Source organism: Furipterus horrens, unplaced genomic scaffold (assembly GCF_987537825.1).
Source record: "Furipterus horrens unplaced genomic scaffold, mFurHor1.1.pri manual_scaffold_8, whole genome shotgun sequence".
In the NCBI taxonomy this organism is placed as follows: domain Eukaryota; kingdom Metazoa; phylum Chordata; class Mammalia; order Chiroptera; family Furipteridae; genus Furipterus; species Furipterus horrens.
The window spans coordinates 17,699,333-17,722,693 of NW_028327178.1; the positions used below are offsets into that span (position 1 = coordinate 17,699,333).

General features: G+C 53.7%; 1 protein-coding gene across 4 annotated transcripts in view; it reads right to left on the reverse strand.

The window, feature by feature from the left end:
* Positions 1 to 5,662: 5,662 nt before the first annotated feature.
* The window catches only part of CTIF (cap binding complex dependent translation initiation factor), a 252,226-nt gene continuing 234,527 nt past the window's right edge, over positions 5,663 to 23,361 (reverse strand). For all 4 annotated transcript variants that reach the window (XM_090285545.1, XM_090285544.1, XM_090285542.1 and 1 more), the window contains 2 exons: positions 11,462 to 11,515; positions 5,663 to 9,656 (listed from right to left, as the gene is read on the reverse strand). In XM_090285545.1, coding sequence (XP_090141671.1) covers positions 9,441 to 9,656; positions 11,462 to 11,515 — 270 coding nt within the window. In that variant the 3' untranslated portion in view covers positions 5,663 to 9,440. The remainder of the gene's footprint in view (positions 9,657 to 11,461; positions 11,516 to 23,361) is intronic.

Sequence of the window (23,361 nt, forward strand, 5' to 3'; positions counted from 1 at the left end):
TTAAGTGATTTCCAGGGATTGAGGACACTTGTGTTTTCTGGAAGAGAATGTCCCAGGAGGCCCTGCTTCCCCAGCAGAGCCTCAGAAGGGATCTGTGGGGTTTTCCTAATCCACTCTCACACCACAATGGGGAGATTCCTCAGACAACCTTGTGAGGGTGGCCACAGCTTCTGCTGGGACTTGTCCTGTGTGTGTGTGTGTGTGTGTGTGTGTGTGTGTAGTGGGGTGCAGGTCTCTCTTCCTGTGCCACACCATCTGCTGGCCCCCACATTGTCCTTGAATCAGGGTGTCTGCCATCTACTCTCGATGTCCAGCCACACCCCCAGCCCCCAGGCTTTCTTCTCTGTGATAGCATGTCAGACCTTTGAGGACAGATGTGCATCCTGCAGCAGTCTTCGGCAGAATGTTCGAGGCTTTTGCAGCCTCTTCTTGCTGACTGAGTCCCAACTCCCTCCTGGCCTTCTCACGGTCCTTGGCCATGTGCCTAATAAAACTGAGTCCTCAAAGGGGAATGCCATATCCCTGGTGCAGCCAGCCTAGGGAAAATAGAGCAAGCTGTCCCTGCTAGAGCCTGTACTACCTTCCGCAGTAGTTTTGGAGGAGCATTTTCTCCCTACAAGTGTTAGTAGCTGAGGACCCAGCTCAGATCAGGTGGTTAGAGCCATGGACTGTCTTCCAGGACCAAGGAGCCCAGCTTTGTCACAAGGTGAGGGAGGTTCCCTGCCCCCCATGGCCCAATCCTGAGCTTCACTGGGAGAAACAAAGACACAGCCTTGCAGTTTCTTCTCCTCCTCCAAGGCTTCAGTTTCCAGAGATAACCCCCTCCTAGCCTCTGACTGGGCGGGGAGGTGGGTGATTGTGGTTCCCGAAAGGAAGCCTGCTGCCCAGTGACTGAGTCCGGTTCACAGGGCCCATGGAGTGCTCTGAGTGGAAGCCAATTCTTGCTTAGGTGGCCCCGTGTGACCTTTGTTGTCTGGCTGGGTGGGGGTGTCCCTTCCTCAGGCGAATCAGGCCTCCTCAAGGGTCGTACTTCCTATATGGTGGCCAGAGGCCCCGGTCTCTGCCCATAGGGACCGATACCTGTCCTACGGTGGTAGGACCTGCATCAGCCCTGCTCCCAGGGAGCAGGGTGAAAGCCACTGTGACCTCCTCTGAAAGAAACCGTGTTTCTGGTTCTGGGGTGCAGGACCCTCACACCCCGGCTTCCCCCCCTCTCAGTGTGCAGAGGCCAACCAGCTGGGGAGATTTACAAACTGCAGCACAAATTCACACACATCGTATACACTCCCTCCCCCTCTCCCACAAGCACACACATGTGCACACCCCCTACATACCCTAGAGAACACACCAAGGAACCCAGCTGAAGGGGTGAGTCCATGGCAGCTCACAGGTCCTGGGCAGGGCTGGGGGTCCCTGAGAGAGCAAGACACTGCTTTCTCATCTGCACAAGGGCCTCGTCTGTACCCGCTGTAGCTCTGGCCTGACACCCCCCGGGCCCCTCAGCAGAGCAGTCCCCCCACTTCCAGGTCTCTCTAGACTGTTAGACCTCAGGGCCCCAAGGACACCCCCAGCCTTCCCACTGGAAGTCCTTGTCCTATGTGGGATCCCCCCACCCCTCCACTGCTCTGGGTGCCCCACCTCTAGGACCTGGCTTAAGGCACAGCTCAGTTCTTCTCTCCTTGAGCCCCTCTGTCACTTATACCTGGACCTTACTGTCATGGTTTATCCCCCACATAGTTTGGCACTGCAGAGGGGACAAAGTCAAACTCATGGTCAGCAGGCTGATGCTACCTACATGCCAATGATCACACACTGAACAGGGACATGGTAGGAGTACTCTGGGGGCTGTAGAAGCCCAAAGGGGGACCTACAACCCCAAGGGGGGGAAGCAGTCAGGGAGAACTTCTTGCAGGAGGTAGCACTAATGAAGGTGCATGTCTATATCTCCAACCATTGTCCATGGCCCAGAGACTTGGGTCCCCAACCAGCCAGCCTGCTAAGATCATCTAAACCCCAAACCCTTTGTACACTCCTAAACAAGACCATGAATGTCAGTGTTGTGGGCCCTGAGGTGTTAAGCTTGCTAGTTGCCCAGTTACATGGCAGTAGTTAACGACAGGTCCTGAGCAGCCTGGTCATGTGCTGCATGAGCTCCTGCCTCCTCATCAGCCCACGCTGCTCCTCGCTCTCTGAGCCGAGCCCATGGCAGGGCCCTGGGCGAGCAGGAAAGGCGCTGATTACGCCCTGGGCCATGAGCCTCTCTCCCATCCACTTGTGTGTCTGCGAGGGCCACGTCCTGTATATTTTTCCTGGGTCACCAGGGGAACCCTGACCTGAGCCGTTGTTTGTCCCTGGGAGCCACTGGGCTGATTAGAGTCAGGGACACAGTGAGGCAGGGAGACTCAGGCCCACAGGTGGCCGTGGGTGTTGGAGGCTGGGAGCCTAGATCCGTAGACAGGTCCCCACACCCTCCCACCAAGACTAAGAAGGCAGCTATTCCAGGCCTGGCCTTTGTGCCTACTGACCGGCCTCATGACATGGATTTGTCACTGTTGCCCGTTTCCTCCATCTTTAAAATGAAGTAAGAAATGTCTGTCACCTGGCAGGGCTATTGTGAGGGTCAAACAAGATCAGATATTTGAAAACTATAGAGCACCATTCAAGCAGATGGTGTGGTTCTCTGAACCTCAGTTTCCCCAGACATAAAATGGGTATAAGAATTTTATTCACTTCCTTCCCAGGGCTGTGGTGAGTATCTACTGTGTGTGCAAGAGCTATGGAAAGGAGGCAGTGCGATGACTTGGGCCCTCTGGGCCAGAGTGTCCTTGGCCAGGCAAACACAGCTGCTCACCTTGCTCCCGGCTGTCTGGCCTGCAGCCAGTCTGGGGCAGAAGTGGCTACTGCATTTGCTTCCAGAGTGGGCCAACTGCTTTCTTGGAGGACAGCAGCATGAGCTGTCCCTTTGGCAGCCCCCACCCACCCTTCTCTGCCTTGGGTCCCCCTGAGATCAGGTGGGGAGCAGGGAAAGGCAGGATTCCTTCCTTGCTCAGGTACGATGTCCATGCAAGGCTGACGTACTCATTAGGCTCAGCACCTAGGGAATACAATACTTTTAGAGGCCACAAAATATTTTCATCTCTTTTAAAACCAGAATCAAAGAATGAACTTCACACTGACTGGTGTGGCTCCATTCACTGGGCATCATTCACTGGGCATCGTACCGCAAAACGAAATGTTGCCAGTTCGATTCTTGCTTCCCAGTCAGGGCACGTGCCTGGGCTGCGGGCCTGGTGCCCCACTGGGCCTGTGTGAAAGGCAGTTGAATGATGTGTCTCTCACACATGGATGTTTCTCTCCCTCTCTTCCCCTTGCTCTAAACATAAATAAACTCTTAAAAAAAAAAAAAACTCTTACATTGAAAAAATGATTTAATAAGTAATATTAATATATTTGTCTTGATACTAATGTAGTCACACAATACAATTTTTATATTACTTCAAGGAGAAAGGGCCTAAAAGGCATAAACGCCCATGGCCCATGGAAGTCACAATGCTGCCCTGAGTCCATGGTACCGATTTTGTCCCCCACTCAAGCAGCTTACTGGAGGCCTGTCCCCCACCGTGCAGCTGGCCGGCCTCACATCAACTGGGATTGCAAATCCCAACCTCACAAATCCAAGAGCAGAATGCAGCGATGTGGCTGCTGATTCTAGACATCCATTCGGCTCTTTGTGGCTATGTTCTTGGCATGGTGATGGTGGCCTTGACTGTCTTTTCTCCTACATCCCTCAGAGGGCATGCACTCGTTGTACCCACCAGGAAGAGGGGCTCCCTAGGGCCAGAATTCTCAAAGTGTTGGTGCCTATCTGTCCTCTTTTGGCATGTCGATTGACCAAGTTCCCAGGCAATTTGGATATTGAAGCCACCTGTTAATATGCTCCCGTACCTCCCACCCACCTTGAGAACCACTGGCCTGGAGGAAAACTAATGGGACAGCTGACACACATGAGAACAGATTCTTTTATGTAACAGCACTGAGTTTTGCAACGTTGCTCCTTCTTCTCCTCACCCCAACAAGTCCCTCGACTTGGGGTATTTCGTCACACTGCTACTTTCACTGACTTGAAGGGAACACCACGCAGTCGGCCCAGGGTGGTCTCAGCGGGCAGTTGGCTGCTCCTGCTGTCTGTCTGGCGAGACTGGCCGGCTCCCTGGGGCCCCGTTGGCAGCGGTCAGAGGGCAGAGGCTGAGATCACCTTCCAGGCTAGGGAAAGGGGCACTTGGCTGTCTGGCCTGAGTCTTCCACTGGCCGGCCTTTGGCTCTAGGTCTGTTTTTTCATTTGTAAAATGGGAATCGAAGATACTCATCTGCCTACGTTGAACCAGACAGACAGTGTATGGAAGGCCCTGAAGCCACTGGGGAGCTGTGGGAAGGAGACCATGAATATTCAGGCATAAGTTCTTCTTTCCCTTTCACTTTCTCAATCCCTTCTTTTTCTGCTGCATTTACCTCAGGACTTATAGGGCCCTTAACAAGTCCTGTGTATGCACACGCGTGTATTTTCTAACTTATTCATTCAGAAAACACTTCCCATCCGGTCTACAGACCCCAGGGCAAATCTAACCCATCTTCAGGACAGTTAACTCCTATTAGCAGAGGTAGTGGTGAAATGCAGGATTGAAACATTTATTATTTGGATGATGTATTTCATAGTTTTCAGTAATTTAGAACCTTCTGGAACCAGGACTAAGCCACCCAGAAAAATGTCCCCTCTCTTGGTGAATATGGTTCCCTACCCTCTGTTACCTTCAAACACCTTTCATTTTGACCTCTGCTTCCTGCTCCTCCTCCTTTGCATTTTGTAAAAAACTCTGTCTTGGCAAGTATTTCAAATGTTTAATTAAAATGTTATCACCCTCTACCAACATGTGCATCCTGGAGGGCTCTGCTCAGTGTCATGGGACTCAGTAACGGGTAGTGACCAATCTCAACGTGCCCTCACCACCCCTGGGCTGACCTGGCTGCCATCTTGGCCAGGCCAGGTAAGTATAGAGGGAGTGGGTGCTCTGGTCACCACCCCAAGGTGAAAGCCTCGCAAGTTCCGGCCAGAACTAGGAGGTAGTGTCCCAAATGCCTTACCATGGAAGGGACTGTGCAAAACAAGGGACATGTCATCACAGGAAAATAACTCACTGAGCCCCTTGGGGACCCTTTGATAAAAGAGTGATTTGACCCACTGGGACTGGACAGCCACTTGCTACTAGTCCATGGTCTTAGTCTTCTTAAAATGAGTCATTGCCAAACGCACAGTGACATTTCCAAGGAAAGGGTAGGCGTTGGGAGGTGGACTGGTTAAATAGGCAGCAAACCAGACCTTTAGTGGAAAAGCCATTTTCTGCAGGACGGGCTTAATCTTACCCCCTTGGACAGGCCACAGGTCCCAGCTTGGTGGTGGTAGGGGGCCATAAATCTGCTTCACAATCCTCCCCAGGCCCCGGCCCCGGCCCCTGCTCCCCAAGGCGGCTCAGCTGGGGGAAATCTCCTCAAGGGCACACTGCCTGGGTAGAGGATCCTCGAGGCCTCTGCCAGCCCCAGTGGAGGCACAAAGGCTCTGGGGAAGCTTTCCTCTCCCCAACGCACAAAGGACACAAACGCAGGGCAGTTTTACTTTTTGGTGGTGTTTATTTTTTAAACCCACTTGTAGTTTGGGTTCAGCCGGAAAGCAGGACATAGGGAGAGAGGGAAGGTGGATGCGTGAGCAGGATTCCGCTGTAGCTTTGGCGAGAAGCCCCAGGCCCCCGCTCCGGGGAGGTAGGTCCCCCCGCCAGGCTCCCGGCTGGCTCAGGCGGGGCGGGCAGCCCTTCTGTGCAAGTGTCCCCAGCAGAGGAAAGAGGAAAGTTGCCTTCTCTCGGATCTGCATCCTCACAGGCCCAGCCAGAGGTTTCCCAACAGAGTGCCCAGCAGCTGAGAGACAGGACTCCACAAGCAGGCCCCAAGAGTCTGTCACATGAGGAACCCTGGCTGGTTTCTGATGCCAGATAAGACTGGGACTTGGCGTCTGGGGCGGCCCCATGGGGCTGCTCCTCGTGGCGGCCTGGCTGTCTGGGCCCTGCCACTGCAGCTGCCCAGGGCGTCATCCGCGGAACATTTCCCACACCACCCCCCTGTCCCCCAGAGAAAATAAAATAAAATACAAATTAGAATAAATACGAATTCGGCCAACATTTACATGTACAGGGATGGACAGGACGATCCCCAAACCTTACAGGTTTACAGGCTGGTCAAGGGAAGACAGACAGACGAAACTTGGTTTGGAGGGGCACACTCCTCATGGAGGATGGTGGGACTCCCACCTTGTCCAGGGGAGGGTAGGAGCCTTCTTGGGGCTGCAGACCCAGAGCTTAGGCAAACCACAAGGCTGAGGGGAGCAGGACTGTGGCGAGCAGGCTGGCTGCCAAAAGGAAAACAATGACCACCTCGTCGTGACTGGCAGGGGAGAGATGGACACAGAATCAAGTCAGATGGCCGGACTTTGCCTCTTCTGCGCCAGGAAAGCCGTGGGCCAGTAGGGAAAACAGCGCGAGCCTTAGAAATGCAATATCCAGTTTTGCCCCCCATCAAATACATTCAGAGGTCAACTTGGATATGGCCTTCCTCACTCAGCAGAGGTGGGGGGCTGGTCTGGGGGTGGGGGCCTGTGGGGTGCCCACTTCTGCACCCCCACCCCCAGTTCCTGTCGAGTTGTCTTCCTAGGGAAGCTGCCTTAGAGTCTCAGATTTTAGGCTTTACTGTTATTGCCTTAAAAAAAAAATCCTTTTTAAACGTTTTCCTTCCACGTCTGAAAAAGTAGCAGCAACCTGCATTTACAGAAACAGCCAACCTTTCTTTTTCTAGGATTGCTTTCAAGCAATGGAATAAACTAGGCAAACCATATGTCTGGAGCCACGGTGACACGACACGTAATTAAAAATATATTTATATATGTATACATATTTATATCTCACGTCTTCACACTCTGGTCCTCACAGTCAAGGAGGGGGTGGCCCTGAGGCAAGACCACCAAGGAGGGCCACTAGAAGGAAGGGGCACCAAGCCCCTTTGCCCATGACGAGTCCTGTCTTGGCTTTCCAGGGCACACCCAGCCCCTGCACACACGGGGTCTGGGGCCCTGCATGAGGCCTGCTCTCTGAGCCGGGGTGGAGGTGGGAGACCCCACTCTCCCACCTCCTTGACTTGCACCCCCATTCCTAGGCCTCTCCCTTCCTCCGGGGCCCTGGTTTGTTCTCAGCAGATGCACACACATGTACACACCCCCTGCCCCCCTCTAGAGGAAGCAAGGCCCATTTCAGCACTGGTGTGTCTCTCTGGGGACTGTCAGGGAGCAGTGGCCTGCCTGGTGAGGGCCACCCAACTTCCTGAGGTTATGATTTCCCCCGTGTCCTCTCTGAGTCTCCCAACATCAGTCTCCTGCGGGGCCTCCACTGTCCCTGGGCCCCATGTTGTGCTAGAGGTTCAGGCCTAGGAGGAGAGGCGGTGAGGAGCAGCTTGGGAAAGCTTGGGAAGTAGGAGAAGTGCGAGGCTGGGGGTATGGTCGACAGAGGCTTCCTGGCTGAGGTGGCCGACCTATTCCAGGTAAACCTGTGTACCCCACAAGCGTTCCTGGGGGACTGGGTCAGGTTCCCATCTCAGGGCTGGAAGGCAGCTTGTAGCTGGTGGGAAAGCCAGGGAGAACCGGGGAACCTGTTCCCCACCCCCCTTGCCTCCTTTCCCAGACTTGGGGGTCAGCAAGGGGAAAACTCCTCCAGCCCTCACCTCCGGGCCAGCCTGATTGGACTCGCCAGCCAGGCTGCCTCCAGTGACCCAAGGAATGACTGGCCTCAGTAAAGGAGTAAATAAGGAAGCTGCTGGGCTGAGGTTATTTTCTAGGGGCTCATCAGTGTCAGCTCCAGACCCTGGAGATGGGGCTGTGCAGATGCCAGTGACAACTGATCCCCATCTTCCTCCAACAGAGACAGGCCAGCTCCCAGGACCTGACTCCTCCAGGAAGCCCCAGCCTTGCTCCCAGTCTGGAAAGCTCTGTCTGGCACCCCTGCCTGTCCTCTGACTCAATGAACGCTCCCTGTTCCAACAGTCCTGGGGCTGCTGTGCCCAGAGCCCCCATGGCACACGTGGGCCGGCAGTGGGAGTTACTGGGCTCTGGGACCCTGCCTCTGATGAAGTTACGGCTGCGTCAGAGCTGTTTACCTCAGTTCCGAGTCCTGGGGAGCCAGGCAGCTCCACACTCTCACTCTCCCCGGACTCAGGGCTTGGGGGGCAGGAAACATCCCCTAGCGTTTCGGTTTTAGTTTGCCAGCCTGTTCTGTGCCTGGTTCACCAGAAGGCCCGGGGCCAGAACGGGGTTTAGTGCGCTTCCAGCGTGGTGGTATCAGCCCTCTGAGAGAGCGCAGCTCGAATAAGAGAAGGGAGGTGCTGGGAGCCAGGGGCACAGGTTCCAGTGGGACCCCTACCGGGGCAGAAGTTTCCAATTACCCTAATTGGCTACTGGCAAGCTGTCTGTGGCTAGACTCCTTCCAGAGGGGGGCGGGTTTGATCTCCCACTAATCAGCGAGGGGGTCCTCGGCGCTGTCTGTGCGATCCCATCGCGGCTCTTTCATTGAGAGAGAAGACTTCAAAGCGGCTGACTTTTGAAAAATAAAACACAATAAAACAAAAGGTGCAAGGAGAGCTATGGACTCCAGCTCCCCCGCCTGCTCCCAGCCCCCGGGGCCTGAGACTTGGGGGTCTGGGAGGAGGACTTGGAAGTTGGGGGTGGTGGAGCGTGAAGGTTGGAGGAGAGCGAATGCCTCTGTCCCCCCAGCTCAACCGCACGGACAAAGGCCGTCAATTACGGGCGGCTGGTGGGGACCATGTCTGCCTTTGTCCTCCAGGACATCTGCTACACGTCGCCTGCTGCCAGTTGGCGACAGTGGCTGACAGCATGCGGGAACAATGCAGGCCCGTCTCCGACCCACTTTTTCAGCCTTCTGAGGTCCTTTCTGACCCAAGCGGTACCCTGGCGTGCTGGGCTGCCTGGCCGCAGAGGAGGAGTCACCGAGATGAAGCCCTTTGCACAAAGCCCTGCGGGGGTCTCCTTTGAAAGGAGGGGGCAGGAGGAGCGGGAGTGAGGAGGGGCCTGGCAAGGGCCGGGCCACCATGAAAAAGAAACAGGCTTCCCTTACTGGTGAAGCTGCCGCATGCTGGGGCTGGGGGGCTCCGATGGGGGGGCACTCCCAGGGATCTGGCCCCTTCCCCACCTGGCTCCAGACCGGCCGCCGGCTCTGCCTGCCTTCCTCCCCATTTCTTTCTCCCACCAGGGCCACCCCTGTCCTCCCGCCTGTCCATCTGGCTCTGTGCACCAGGGCCCCAGCTGCCCGTGGGCCGCCCGCCAGGACCCCTGGCTGTCAGGCTGTCAGTTTCTGGATGGTTCTGTTGTAGTACTGCGTGATGGGGGGTGTCAGAGGGTTCCAGCTGTTGGCGTGGAGCTCGATGACCTCCAGGAGCAGTGACCGGGTCAGCATGGACTCCGAGGGGCATAGCATCTTGTCTCGGGCACTGGCCAGGAGCTCGGTCATCATCTCGGGCAGCTGTTCCTCCAGCAGCCGGCCTGTGCTCTGCAGCTGCGGGCAGAGAAGTGGGGGTCAGGACAGGATGTGGGCCCCACAGTGGTCCCCTGACCCCACCATGGTTGGGTGAGCTGGGGGCAGGGACAAAAAATAGCTGGATAATCTCAGGAAGGTGCAGGCCCAGGCCTTGGTGCCATGGGGCAGGGGTGGGGGTGGGTGGGGTCAGTGGAAACAGCCAACTGTGAGAGCTCGCATTTAACAACCAATCTGTTGGCAGAAATAAGAAGGATCAGAATAATGCCTGTTGCCCAGGGCTGAAAAGGGCCCTTATCAAGAACATACCACTTCTCCCTTTCACCCAAGAACTTTCCTTCCTACAGGAAGCCTTCCCTGACTGCTGCCCACACCCTCAATGGCTGTGTGACCTGCTCCCTTCAAAGGTGATCAGGACACCCCATGTTCGTATCCACTTGCTTCTCTGGAAATGGGCTTAGTCATTATTACCCGTGTGTGTCCATGTGGAACTTGAGAGCAGGATAAGGTCTCCAATTTCCCTTCTCTCCTGTCCCCAATCCCACCTCCCCACCTCAGCACTGACCTCTGCCCACACCTGTGACCCGAAGGGAAAAGAAATATGAACTGGGGTGGAAGGCTAGCCAGAGGGCCTGCCCTCAAGAGAGGCCCCCGATAATCTAGAAAAGCCCCAGTTGGGAAGAAGGAGCCCCACGCTCGTGGATCTGTGCACTTTGGCCCAGCAGCCCCTGCAAGTTCTCTCCATATGATCTCAATCCCCATCTCTGCCCCACCCCCAGCTTTATCCCACTCAGTTTTCAAGGCTCCACCTTCTTTCCAAAACCTTTCTTAACTTTGTGGGCCCACCCTGACCTCTCTCCCTGGTCTCTTCGGGGTGCACGCTCTGTACCCACACTTAGTCTCTCTACTGCCTCATCCAGTGTGTGTGTGTGTGTGTGTGTGTGTGTGTGAGAGAGAGAGAGAGAGAGAGAGAGAGAGAGATCCAGCCCTAGCCAGACCAGAAGCTTTCAGAGGGCGAGGAGCACGCTTTCTCCTTCTCCCTTCTCTCCCCCTGCCCCAAGCCCATGCCAAGCATCCAGCTGGAGCCCAACAAATGAACAGAGTGACTGTCCCTGACACTGAGGGCTGCTGTCTGGGCTCCCGGGACTTCTGGTCTCCGAGATTCCTTGGAGTAGCCTCGGCAGCCGGGCAGGAGCTGCCTGAGAGCTGTGCTCACACAGCCTGATGTGTCCTGAGTGCCCCTCACTGCACTCCTCCCTCTGAACAACTCTGGGCTGTTTTCCGAGGGCAAAGGTTTGTCCCTGTGACTAGGCCGGAGCCAAGTGTCTGAAGACAGATCCCAGACAAACAGTTTCAGTGAGCAGCAGCCACACCTTGGGAACAGACGTGGCACCTCCCAAGGGAACTGCTTTGAATCAGTGCTAATGCAGGGGATTCAAGCCTTAGGGCCCTTCCCCAAACCCCACAGTACCAAAGCCCAGGGAAATATTTAGGGATGGGGGTCACCTAGAATCTCTTATGTCATCTGCGTGGTGTGCCTGGCGCAAGGAGAGGGTGGCCTTGGGGACAGAGGGAAAGTGACAATGTCAGCACTTGCTGTTGCCTTCCAGATGAGCCAGAAGTTCTCTGGCCCTCCAGCCAGTGGTGGGTAGGTGTCCCTATCAACATTTATTCTGGTTTTGGGTTAATAATTCTGGATGCAGACACCCACATCCACTCAGGAAGCCCTTCCCCACCAGCCCTGTTGACACACCCTTGTCCTGAGCCTGGGGACCCCCACAACTGTGCGGCATGAGGGCTGCATGGCATCTGAGCTGCCTGCTTACCTCCATGGAGCAGCACAGGACGGCGTCTTCCTTCACATCCTGAGATTGCAAGAGCTGTGGAGGAGAGGGGTAGAGACCACCGCTTAGGGTGCCAGCTCCCGCCCCTGGCAGCCGGGCCCCCACTCCAGTCCTGAGGCAGCCCGGATCGAGCATCTCCGAGCGTCAGAGGGCAGCAGAAGTGCTGCACCAGGAAGCTATGACCTCTGAGCCACTGGAGGACTGCAGTGGACATACAGCCTGGGAGCCCCGGCCAGGTTCGAAGGCTGTGATTAGAGGCCATGGCAGAGCAGGGCTGCAGATGGGTTTGCAGAGCAAGGCTGCTGAAGAGTTTGAAGTTTGTGGCAAGTAGACTGGGATCATTGGCTGTTAACAACTGGTCAGTGAAAATCCTCAGGGAAACGAAATTTAGTTTAAAGACTTCCTGGTTGGTGAGGGGAGGCTCAGCTGTGGTCTTGGGCGTACCTGGGCCCTGAGTACGCAAGGACTTCTGGAAACCAGAGTGCTCTTCTGTAAAACCATGCTGCACTGACTTACCTGGAGGCTGGAATTGCCCAGCACTGGATCCAGCCATGCCTCTGTCTTGGCTTCCTCTCCATGTCACCTCTCATTCTCTTAATCTCTCTCTTTTGCTTTTTAAATTGAGGTATAATTCATATAGGATCAAATTCATATAACATCACAATCCATGCCCTAAACTGGGGACCTGGCCCCCAACCCAGGCATGTGCCCTGACCGGGAATCGAACCAGCGACCCTCTGGTTCATAGGTCGACACTCAATCCACTGAACCACACCAGCCAGGGCCTAATGTAACATTTTAAAAGTTTATCCCTGTGTAGCAGGAATCAGGACTTCATTCCTTTTCCCAGTTGAGTGATATTCCATTGTATTTTACACCACATTCTGTTTATCCATTCATCTGCTGTTAGACACTTGAGTTGTGTCCACTTTTTGGCTATTATGAACAATGCTGCTATGAGCATCCACATGAACATGTTTTCAATTCTCTTGGGCATATACCTAGGGGTGGAATTGCTGGATCACGTGGTATCCGTGGTTAGCTCTTTGAGTACCAGACAATCTGTTTTCTATAGTGGCTGCACCATTTTATATTCCCTCCAGTAATGACTGAGGGTTGTGGTTTTTCTACATCCTCACCGACCTTTGTTATTTTATGCTTTGTTTTTTAACTGTCCTTTTTATGGAGCCCCCAAGAGGAAGTGCAGGCACAGGTGGAGAAGCACCCCCATCCTGTTCTCCCCAAACCCTGCCAGCCACTCCTTGCGCTGTTGCCTTACCTGGCTAACGCTTCTTCTCCCAACCCCTAAACACGTCTCAGTTCCATCTCTGCCTCCCCACCCCCAGCGATCATCACATCCATCAGGTGACCCCTACATGTACACTCGCTGCTGCAGGTGACTTCTATCCGATGGAACCCTCCATTTCAGTCCTCTGCTCTTCCCCATCCTTCAAGGTCTGAGTGACTTCACAGCTTGTTTTGGAGACCTCTGATCGCCCGGGCCCACGGTGCCCTCTCCTGCTTCTCACTCCCCAAGGACACTCTGTCTTTCCCACCCCCTCGGTATTCCACGTGAGGAAAAAAAAGACAGACTCCAGTCTGAGCTGCCTGCTTCCTGAAGGCAGGGACAGTGCCACTTCATCTGTGTTGCTCTTTAACAACCCAGCACAGCTTCTGGCAACAGTAGGTTGATAGGACGTATGTGTTGTGTTTCAAAGGAAGGGTGGAGGCGAGGAGAACACAAGAGAAAGGCATTTTTAGGGTGAGCATCCCTGTCCACCGACTGAGAATGGGAGTCCAGGTTTCTGACTCGAACATGATGTGTTCCAGCAGAGGGGAAATCCCACACGACCCAGGGCGATTGTTCCCGCAGCTGGCCTGAAATCCAAATTCCCACATGCTCTCTCCCTCGTCCCTCCAGTCTGGTTGCATCAGTCCGTCTATCCACCCAGCCTTGGGGCCTCCCAGCAGGAGCCACAAGCACTTGCTTCAGGAGGGCTGGAGCTCCAGGGCAGGCTTTGCTACACGCCCAGTGAGGGTACAGGCCGTGAAGGTCACAGACATCCAGGGGACGGGTCAGTGCTGGTTTCACCAACCAGAGAGGCTCTCAGGGACTGGACCTCCTTTCTCTTGTATCTTGGTCAGAACTGGGCTGTGAGCCAGGTTTGCAGCAGCCACACAGAAAATAATTCATTTTGGAACAAATGAACAGAGGTAGGCCTTGAACTGCTCAAATGATGAGCAGGTGGAAAGCAAAGGACAATGCAGGGGAGGGAACAGTGTGGGCAGCAAAGCAAAGGCATGACAGCCATCGGTGTGCGCACTCTTCCCACTGATGCATTTCTGACTCTGGGCCTCTGTGCTCTTGTCACCTGGTGATTCTCAGCCACTGCAGAGCCTCAGACCTTCTTCCGTCAGTTTATTCAGGGTGCTGCCCAGTATCGCCCATCAGCCAGGGCTCCCCTGACGAGCTGTTGTGTAACTGATCAGTCCCGCCCACCTCCTGCTTTACTTCTCTCTCTAGCAAGGCAATGACATGTCATCTACTTGTCAGTCTGTTGTCTGCCCCACCCCCTCCCACCACTAGGAGGCAAGTTCCATGAGGGCAGGGCTTTGGTTTTTCCACTGCTCTGTCCAGCACTGAACAGCATCCGGCACACCGCAGGCACTTGGGAATATTTGTTAACAATACGCTTTGGGAGGTAGGAAGAAAGCCACCCAGCTAGGATTCTGCAAGGGGTGAGGACTAACCCCAAGAGGCAGCTCATCTGCAGGTGGCCTTGGGGCGCACACCTGAAAAGGCTAATGAGGGGGATGCGGGACCCCACCCACATACCCTTCTCACCAGAGCAGACCTGGTACTAAGTTATAACCGATGAGTCTGCAAACACACGGTGCTTGTGGACGTAGAAGTCGGTTTCACGCCCTAGATGGCCATTTGGTGATAAGTACAGCACTGCACGTGTACGAACCCCCACCCAGCGATGTCACTTCTAGGGACTTATCCTACACATGTACAGCACACAGTGCACTGAGTTTTCCCTGCACTAGTGTTAGAGTAAGATTGAAAATAACTCATTAAATAATTACAACACATTGCACAGAGGACTACTTTGCAGCATCCAGCTGTCCCTCTCTGTCTGATGTTTGCTTCTAGAATTTTCTTGCCTCCCAGGGCTGTAGACTCCTCAACGAGAGCCAAGGGAGGCTTCTATTGTCTGGAGGAGTTTTGGGGCGGGGAGGGGCAGGGGGAGGTACACAGGGAAGGAGGCTTCCTCATCTAGAAGATCTAGGATGCCAGAGTGAAGACCAGAAAGTGGGTTTTGGAAAAACTTGGGGGGAGGTGACTCACCTGGCAGGAGGCCTACCTGAGTCCAGCATCTGGCCCAGCCTGCTCTGGGAGGGGCTGGGTCACAGACTGGGGGCATCCTGTGACTACCGGGAATGGGAACAGGGGGGAGGGGGGAGGGAGAAGTGGGCCAAGCCCCCTTTCTCTCTGCAGGAAAGATAGGGACTGATCTGAGAAATCTATGATGATTGCTAGAATTTATGTGTTCCCTTATAAGTTCGTTGTAGAGCTCTGTGGGAAAAAAAAATCTTAAAATATAAACTGCTGGTAGAAACCACAAGAAAGGGAAAAGTGGGCTATCTGGTGGGAAGGGAACTTCTGGAGACAGAGTGGGCAGGGACAGCTGATGGGGGGAGGTGAGCAGGCAGAGCCGGGAGTCTATGGCAGGGAAGAAAGGGGTCAGCTATGTGCACCCACCGCGTTGGTTGGCTGATACATTGTAGATGCTCAATAAATGCTTGTCACGGTGAATTGAGATGAACCTGGGGTCATGCTCTGTCCAGAAATCAGCTTCTTAGGCATTCTGGGGTTTAGGGATAAGTGGGGTAACATCAGGGGAAATACCATGAAGAGCCAGGGCCCGGTGGGTCCTACATGCTTTGAAATGTGACTGCTTCTCCCTCCAGGTGGCCCTTGGGGCTCTGACAATGCTGCCAGGAAAGGCTTCTGGGGCTTCCAGGTTCTTGTCAGTGGAGCTTTGTCCTGATGAGCTAGTGTCTCCTTCTCCTTGTTTCTCTTCTGCCCAAGGCCCGCCTCCCCTCCATCAGCTCCCAGGTGAAGGTTCAGAACCACAGAGCAGGTCCCTGTCTTTTATCCTGTCTCTATTCTTCCCCGCATATTTGTGGCTGGCCTACTTCCTGTTCATGCCCCTTCCTCCCCTCTGCATGCCCAAGCTTCCTGGGCACCTGCTTCTGGGGACTGTATCCATGCCATGCTCCTACTGCCTCTCTGGTGGGGTCCTGGGCTCCTGGCTTCTGGGGCAGGGGACAGACCCAGGGTGGGGGTGGGGTGGGGCTCTCAAGCCCAGAGCATGTCTTCCAACCTTATCTTTCATTTAGAGAATCTGTGTAAGGCCAAAAATCACATTGTGCAAACAGCCTGCTGGGTTTTCTCAAGGAAGGCGGGAGGGTTGGATGTTTTTCATTGTCATTGTCCTTCACGGATGCTGGGGTGCAGAGCTCATGAAGGGAATCGTGGCTGCCTACCATGTCCTGGTCTCTCCTTCAGGCTGACTTGGCCTCTCATTGCCAGCTTTTGAGAGCAGACCCTTAGAGCCTTAGAGCTGAAGGGACTACAGAGTGTCCCTTCCAACCCCTCACCCAAGGGAACCTTCCCCACCTGTCACAGGCCGGAAGTGGCACCCCGTTGTTCTCTGTGGCACAGCTAGAGACTGGCTTGCTTCACAGCAGGGAACCTTTGATTCAACTCTACAGGGGCTCCCTCCCGGGACACCATTCAATGTCCTCCTAGAGGCTCAAGCCTCCGGGTGATCAACAGCTTCCTTGGAATCTGTCCTTGACTTGTCCTTTGTGGGGAGTGTTCCAAGTGCAAGCTCCTTCCATGCTTTTCCACCTTGGCCCAAACTTAACTGCTCTGTGTTCCATTTCTTCAGGGTTCTGCTTTGTCCTAAGGGTCCACTAGTTTTTATATAAATAAATCCCTGATAGTAAGTTGAGGGGGCCCATGAACTCTCTTGCTCATGTAGGTCCTATTTGGGATCTTCTGGAGACGATGCTTCACCTAACTCTGAGACAGTTTCAAAAGTAGTGGTCACTCAAACACACACCTGAACACTCACGTTCACAGCCGCATTATTCACAACAGGCAAGGGGCGGAAGCAGACCAAGTATCCATCAACGGATGAATGGAGAGATTAAGTGTGGCCCTTAGCTACAATGCAATGTTCCTTGGCCTTGAAAAGGAAGGAAATTCTGACTCCTGCTACAACATGGATGAACCTTGAGGACATGATGCTAAGTGAAGAAACCCATTCACAAAAGAACAGATACTGCATGATTGCACTTATATGAGGTGCTTGGAGTAGTCAAATCCACAGAGATAGAAAGCAGAATGGTGGTCGCCAAGGGACGAGGGTCGGGGGGGTGGGGGTGAGGTCATGGGGAGCTGTGGCTTGATGGGTGCAGAGGTTCAGATGGGGAAGATGAGAAAGTTCTGGGTATGGATGACAGTGATATCTGCATGACAATGTGAATGTACTTCATGTCACTGAACCGTACATTTTAAAAATGGCTAAAACGATTGATTTTATATTATGTATATTTTACCACAATAAAAAAATAGTTAAAAAATGGGCTGGCAGGAACAGGCACTCTTTAGGTGGCAGAGCTGTCCCGATCTTCTCCTGTCCCTCTTTGGAAGAAAAGCTGTCGGATGAAGAAGATGGGGCTGCCCACCCTGGGGTGGGGGAAGGAGCAGCCCACTCATCAAAGCCTCTGGCACAGAAAGGGGTGTGGGCGGGCTGGGGCAGGCCAGCCACCCTCGCCCTCGAATAGCGAAATGTGTTTCTTGGATGAGAATCCAAGGCAATTGTGCGAGCCCACACAGTGTTTGTTCGGAAGCTAATGCATTCCTGTCCTATTGTCTCTGCCGGAGACTTGTTGTGGGCACACCCATCACATCCTCCCTCCGGGAGAGGCCAAGGTGCTTGGAGTCAGGCTGTGGGAGGCCCGATAGCAACTGGGGAGAAAGGCAGTCTGGTGGGAGCATCCCAGCATCCCGGGCAGAAGGTCCACAGGGCATGGGCATGCTGCCCAAGGCGTGCCCAGGATGGAGTCAGGCTGGTTGCTTGGGATGCCACTCTGGGGAGAGGAACACAGGGTGCTGATGGAAGGACCCACGGGGCTGCCTTCGTGTGCGGGAGGCAAGCGAGCACTGGAGATGACGGCTTCTTGTCTTACCAGTGAGGCGCAAGTGCCAACGGAGGCAGGCTGGCTAGCCTGCCCTGCCCACCCCAGCTCACCTACATCAAGGCTTCAACCTTGCAGGACAAACTCAAGCAGCCCAGCAGCCCAATGCAGCCACAGGAAAAGCGCAGCTCAGACCCTGCCTGCAGGACCCCCTCTCCTTTAGGGGGAGCTGAGGGTGGGCTGGGAGCAGCAGCAAGGAGACTGGATAGGTCTATGGAAGGGCCAGGGCTGTGGCAGGGTGAGCTGAGAGTGTGGAAGAAGCTGCAGGAAGAGAAGAGAGAAGGAAGAGCCAAGAGTGGAAGGCAGAGGCCTGCAGTAGCCCAGGGAGCCACAGTGATGGGCAGAAATGCAGACAGTGGAGAGAAAGGGGCAAGGAAGAAGAATGCAGTAGAGGTAGAAGCGTGGCCCTGATGCCTGGCACATGGGCTGGTATGGTGGCTGGGGTGGGCAGCTGCACACGGCCACCTACATCTCAGGAGAGCCCTCCGGGATGAGCCCGGGCCCCTCCACCATGCACCTCTGCTGGACATGGATCGGCATCTATGGCTAAGTCTAGAGGAACCGACGTTCATGGTATCAACCCCGAGTCATCAAAAAGAGGGTTAATTATGACTGGGTCTCTTCAGGGAGGCAGGGAAGTAGATAATCTATCTGACAAAGTCTATCATCAAAAATGTGCAGCAGGCTTGGAGTCAGAAGACCTGCTAGTCACTAAAAGGAACCCTGGGCAGGTCACATAATTGCTCTGTACCCCAGTTTCCTCACTTGAGAATGGGGATAATACATGTCTAGAACTGTTTTGAGAGTCATTGAGATAATGTCTGTGAAAGAGCTTTGAAAAGTACAAAGCTCAATTCAAATACAAGGTGTGATTATTATTATTAAATATATATCTTTATAAACATGTATCTTCCCTGAAGATCTTGACACACTTTGTATGCACCATGCCGTTTACCCTCGTGACACTCTTGTAGAGACAGGGAAAGGCCACAGGCATTATTATTTCTCTTTAATAATGCAGAGAAACTGGGGCTCAGTAGTTAAGTGGCTTTAACAAGCCAGACAGATAGCAAGTTTGAGAAGATCTAGAAGGTGCACAGAAGTCCTGGGCCAAGCATCCTCTTTCTTAGAGAACTATTTTAATTTCTCCCATATTAGCTAATTCTTATTTTGCTGGTTGGAGTGCCTAATTCTTAATTTTGTTGACTGGTGACAGTAATCAACTTGGGTCTTTACAGAATTACTGAGTTTGTGTCTGTGTCATCCACCATCTATCTACCCACCCACCCATTTATCCACCTACCCAACCATATACCCACTCACTCACCCACCAGATTATTAATCTATCTTTTCACCTACCCATGCAACCATTTAGCCACCAATGCATCCATTTACCTGCCCATCCTTCCACCCACCACACATCATGTATCCAATCTTCCATCCACCCATCCATCCTTTCATACATCTACCCACTCACCTACTTTGTCCGTCCATCTGTCCATCCAGGCATCCATCCATCCATCCTTCCGTCCATCTGTCCATCCAGGCATCCATCCATCCATCCATCCTTTCAACATTTATGCAACACCTGCTATGTGCTAAATACTGTGTAAGTACAGGGAAAACAAGGATATAAGCCTTGCAATTTATAGTCCAGTGGAAGAAACCCAAGAGGTTGAGCTAAGTATGTGGGGCTGGAACACACAGGATGGAATGGTGTGGTGGAGAACATGCCAGGCACACGGCATAAGAAGCAGCATACAGCATATGCACCAAAGCTAAAACTGTGAACTAGCAGAGTGCACCGGTGAATACCAAGTATTTCAAGATGGGAGATGGAGAGAGAGAACATGATGGTAAAGAAAGCAAGGGCCACATCCGAAAGTCTCTAGATGCCGTGCTATTCAGTTTGGATTTTCTCCTAAGGCACTGGAGAGCCACTGAATGATTTTAAACTGGAGAATAGGAAGATTATATTTGCATTCTCGAAATATCCTTTCTTGCACAGCGAGGGGGATAGACTAGAGCTGGTAGGGTGGTGGTGGGACTGGAGGCAAGGAGAGCGGCGAGGAGGCTGCTGTGAGAAATTATGGATTGAGGCAGGCACAATGGGAGGAGACGTGTGTAGGAGGCAGAAGTGAGGGTGAGGAGAAGCACCCTCTCGAAGATGGAGAACCCCCAGGTTTAGGGCTTGGTCAACTGGTAAATGACACCAATGACACTAGGAAGGCAGGAGGTGTTGCTTGGGGGAGTGTGAATAACTTCAGTTAGAAATATTGAGTCTATGGTCCTTGGGGATATCAGGGAAGATGACTAGTGGGAGGCTGGCATTTGTGGTCATCAGTGCCCAGGTGTTAGTCATGGCCGAGGATATGACGAAATGTCCTGGGAGAAGACATAGAATAACATGAAAAGAGGATGAGTTCTCCAAACCTAGAAAGAGCAACATCGAAACGATGAAAAAGGAGGGGGAACCCCCAGAAGTGGAAGAGAATGGTCAGAGAGCTAAGAGGAACAGGAAGAAGTGATGTCATAGAAGCCAAGAAAGTTCTAAGAAGGACAAGGTCAATGGGGTCAAATTCTCAGAGAGGTCAAGTGAGATGAACAATGACCAGGGCTCTCTGGATTTGGTGATTAGGAGAGCATGGGTGACCTTTGCCATGATGACTTCAGTGCAGGGGGAGGGGCAGGTGGGAGTCTGGGCAAGGCGGGGTTCGAGAGGGCTAGCAAGGGGTGGGGAGTGTTGGTCAGGAAATGGGCCCTGAAAGAGCACACCACTCCTTTCTTTTTCTTTGGGGTTTCTGTTCCTTCTTCTCTGTTTCTCTCTCTCCCTTTCTTTCTTTTTGGGACTTGCCTATGGAACAGAAGAAGGGTAAGATGATTGGAGAAAGAGACTGGCAAAGGGTCAAGGGCAGTGGATGTTAAAGTGGGAGAGACTTGAGCAGGTTTCAAGGCGAAGGGCAGAGATGAGTGGGTAGAATGCAGGAAGGAGGGAGAATAATCAGAGGAGAGTAGTGGGTTAAGCGCATAAATAAGAGAAGTAGTAGCATTTCTCTGAAAGGGACAGGAGGGGCTGTGAACAGAGGTATCCGTGCTCAGGGTGCCCAGCCTGGCAGTGCAAGGACAGAATGAGTGTTGTTCTCCGTTCATTACTTACTGTCATCACTTTGTGCCTGCCTGCATTTCAGACATCCCAGAAGAGGGGAATTTGTCCCAAGTGTCACTTCTCCACTAGCCTAATAAGAAGCCCTAGTGCAGTGGCCATGGTCAGATGTCAAGGAAATTCGTGGTTCTGACCTGGACTTCAGTCCAAGACTGTGCCCTGCGGCCTGGCTGCCAGCCCTCCTAACTAAGGCGGGCAGGCACCCTAACTGTGGACCAGGCGCCCCTGAGGCAATAATTAGCCTCCTTCCTGCCGAGCTTGCAAACCGCCCTGTACAAAGTGGCCACAGTAAATGTCACATGGGGGAATGCTTCAGCCCACAGCTGGCCCCCAGGGAAGGGGGGTGGTGGTGGAAACGTAATCTGGGGCTCAGGGAAGACACTGAATCCTGCAGATACCAGAGCCAGAGGACAGGGCCATGGCTCCAGTGGCTCCTCTTTGGGGCCAAGCCCTGGACAGTGGCCTGGACAGGAGGCAAATTCCATGAGTTCCCAGGACCCTGGGTTGGAGTTTGAAACCCCAGGGACATTGTCCGTGACCACTGTCAACACCTCCCAGCTTCTCCTTTAGTGCCCTTCCCTCCAGAAGCCTGCCTGTCCTCTCTTGGCTCATCTGTGTTCCCTGCCCCAAGGTACAGGGATCTCTCCTAAAGGGTCAGCAGAAAATGCCCGTGGCAGCTCTGAGGTCTTGCCTTTTAGGAGAGGGTCTCCTGAGGGCTGACCAACACCTTCTGGGTCCTCCTCGGTGCCTGGCTTCTGGATACGTGTACTGAGCTGTGTGTACATTTTAAGGTCCATCTTACCCTTCTACCAGTTTGTCTGAGTTAGACACCATTGTAGGATCTTCATGTTACAGCTGCAGAAATGAGGCACAGAGAGAAAAGTGACTTCCCTGTGAGCACACAGGTAGTGGCAAACTGGGAGCTGACCCCAGGTTTCACCTGCCTCCACAGTCAGAGGACTTGGTTGCTGCCCCACGAGTCAGGTCCACATAAATAAGGCCAATGGGGAGAGGACAGAGAAAGGTGGGTTGATCACACTCCCTGGTTTGCCTTGGATAGTTCTGGTTTTTACCTGCCATCCCCAAGTAATTCACAGGAGTGTTCCTTTTGCTCTCAAAAGTGGTGTATTACAGTCACCCAGACAAGGGAAGGGGCAGGGAAGGGGCGGGGGGCCCCCTCCCCAGGTCACCACCTGATGGGGTTGGTAGACTTCTAGCTCAGTCCACTTCCCCTCCTTGTGCCTCAGGGTCCCCATTTAGAAGGTGGGCCAGTGTTCCTGCCTCCCTCTGCCGGGTTTAGCAGGTGGAGTGGGAGAAGGGCTCTGAAGGTGACAAAGCAGCTCTGCCATCGAGATCGGAGATCGTGACACCTGCCACAGGGCCTGGCCTGAGCCTGCCAGTGCTAACTGCTCCCTGGGGACTAGAGCCGAGAACAGGACGGGGCTATGGTACGAGGCACACCGTCCACTGCTCTCGGCCGGAGCAACGGAGTCCTAAGGGGAGCAGTTATTTTCTAAGCTTCCCCTGGGGAGATCAGCCAGCAGCGTCCAGCCTGGAGGCACTGGGTACCTGGGACCATCAGCCCCCTCCTAGTACCCCCTGGACACCCCTCTGAAGGAATGACTGCATTTTGTGTCTGACTCAGAACAGAACAGCTTCCTGAGACAGGGGAAGGGTTTGGGCTGGCTCGGGGCTAGACCTGGGGCTCAGCTGGCGGGTAGATGGCCTCCAACAGGCAGTTTCTGAACTCACAGGTCACCTGGCTGGGACCCCCAGCTGGCAAAAGGAGAAGGCAGAGCAGGATAGGGGGTCCCAGGCTGCCATCTGCTCTTAGCTGTGCCTCCCCCCACTCCTGATCCCTGGCTCCATCCCCTGGAGTCCACACCTCCACCCCACTGAGTCCTGGACTTGACCTTGCTGGCTGTGGGGGAAGGGTGTGATAAGCGTCTTGGTGGAGGGAACTAGCTGCCTGCAAAGACATTTTCCGCTCTCTAAAGTAAACAATCAAACAGGAAATTAATCTAGAAACCCACATCAACGGAAGGTTCAGGTTGTGATTTTCACAGCCCCACAGCCAGGAAATGCAAAGTTATAGTTCCCATAGCAACGCCCCTATAGACTTAGCCACCCCTGGGCTTGAACGAGCCCTTGAGGGGTCAGCTAGGCTAGCCTCCCTGTGTCCAGGAAGCACAGCCCAAAGCAAGCTTGCATGTCTGGTTTAGACTGCTCTTCCAAGGTGGAACATGAAGCCTGGGACAGAGTTAGGAGTTGCAAGGTTATGGTTCTGCTTTCAATCCTCACAGTGATAAGCCTTGGAAACTGGGCCACCAGTTGACTTCCCTGGGCTTCAGCTTTCTATATCCCCACTTCCCAACACTGATGCCTGCGGTCCCACAGTCTATGAAATGGCAATAATACGCAGGCCTGCAAGATGCTGGAGGGA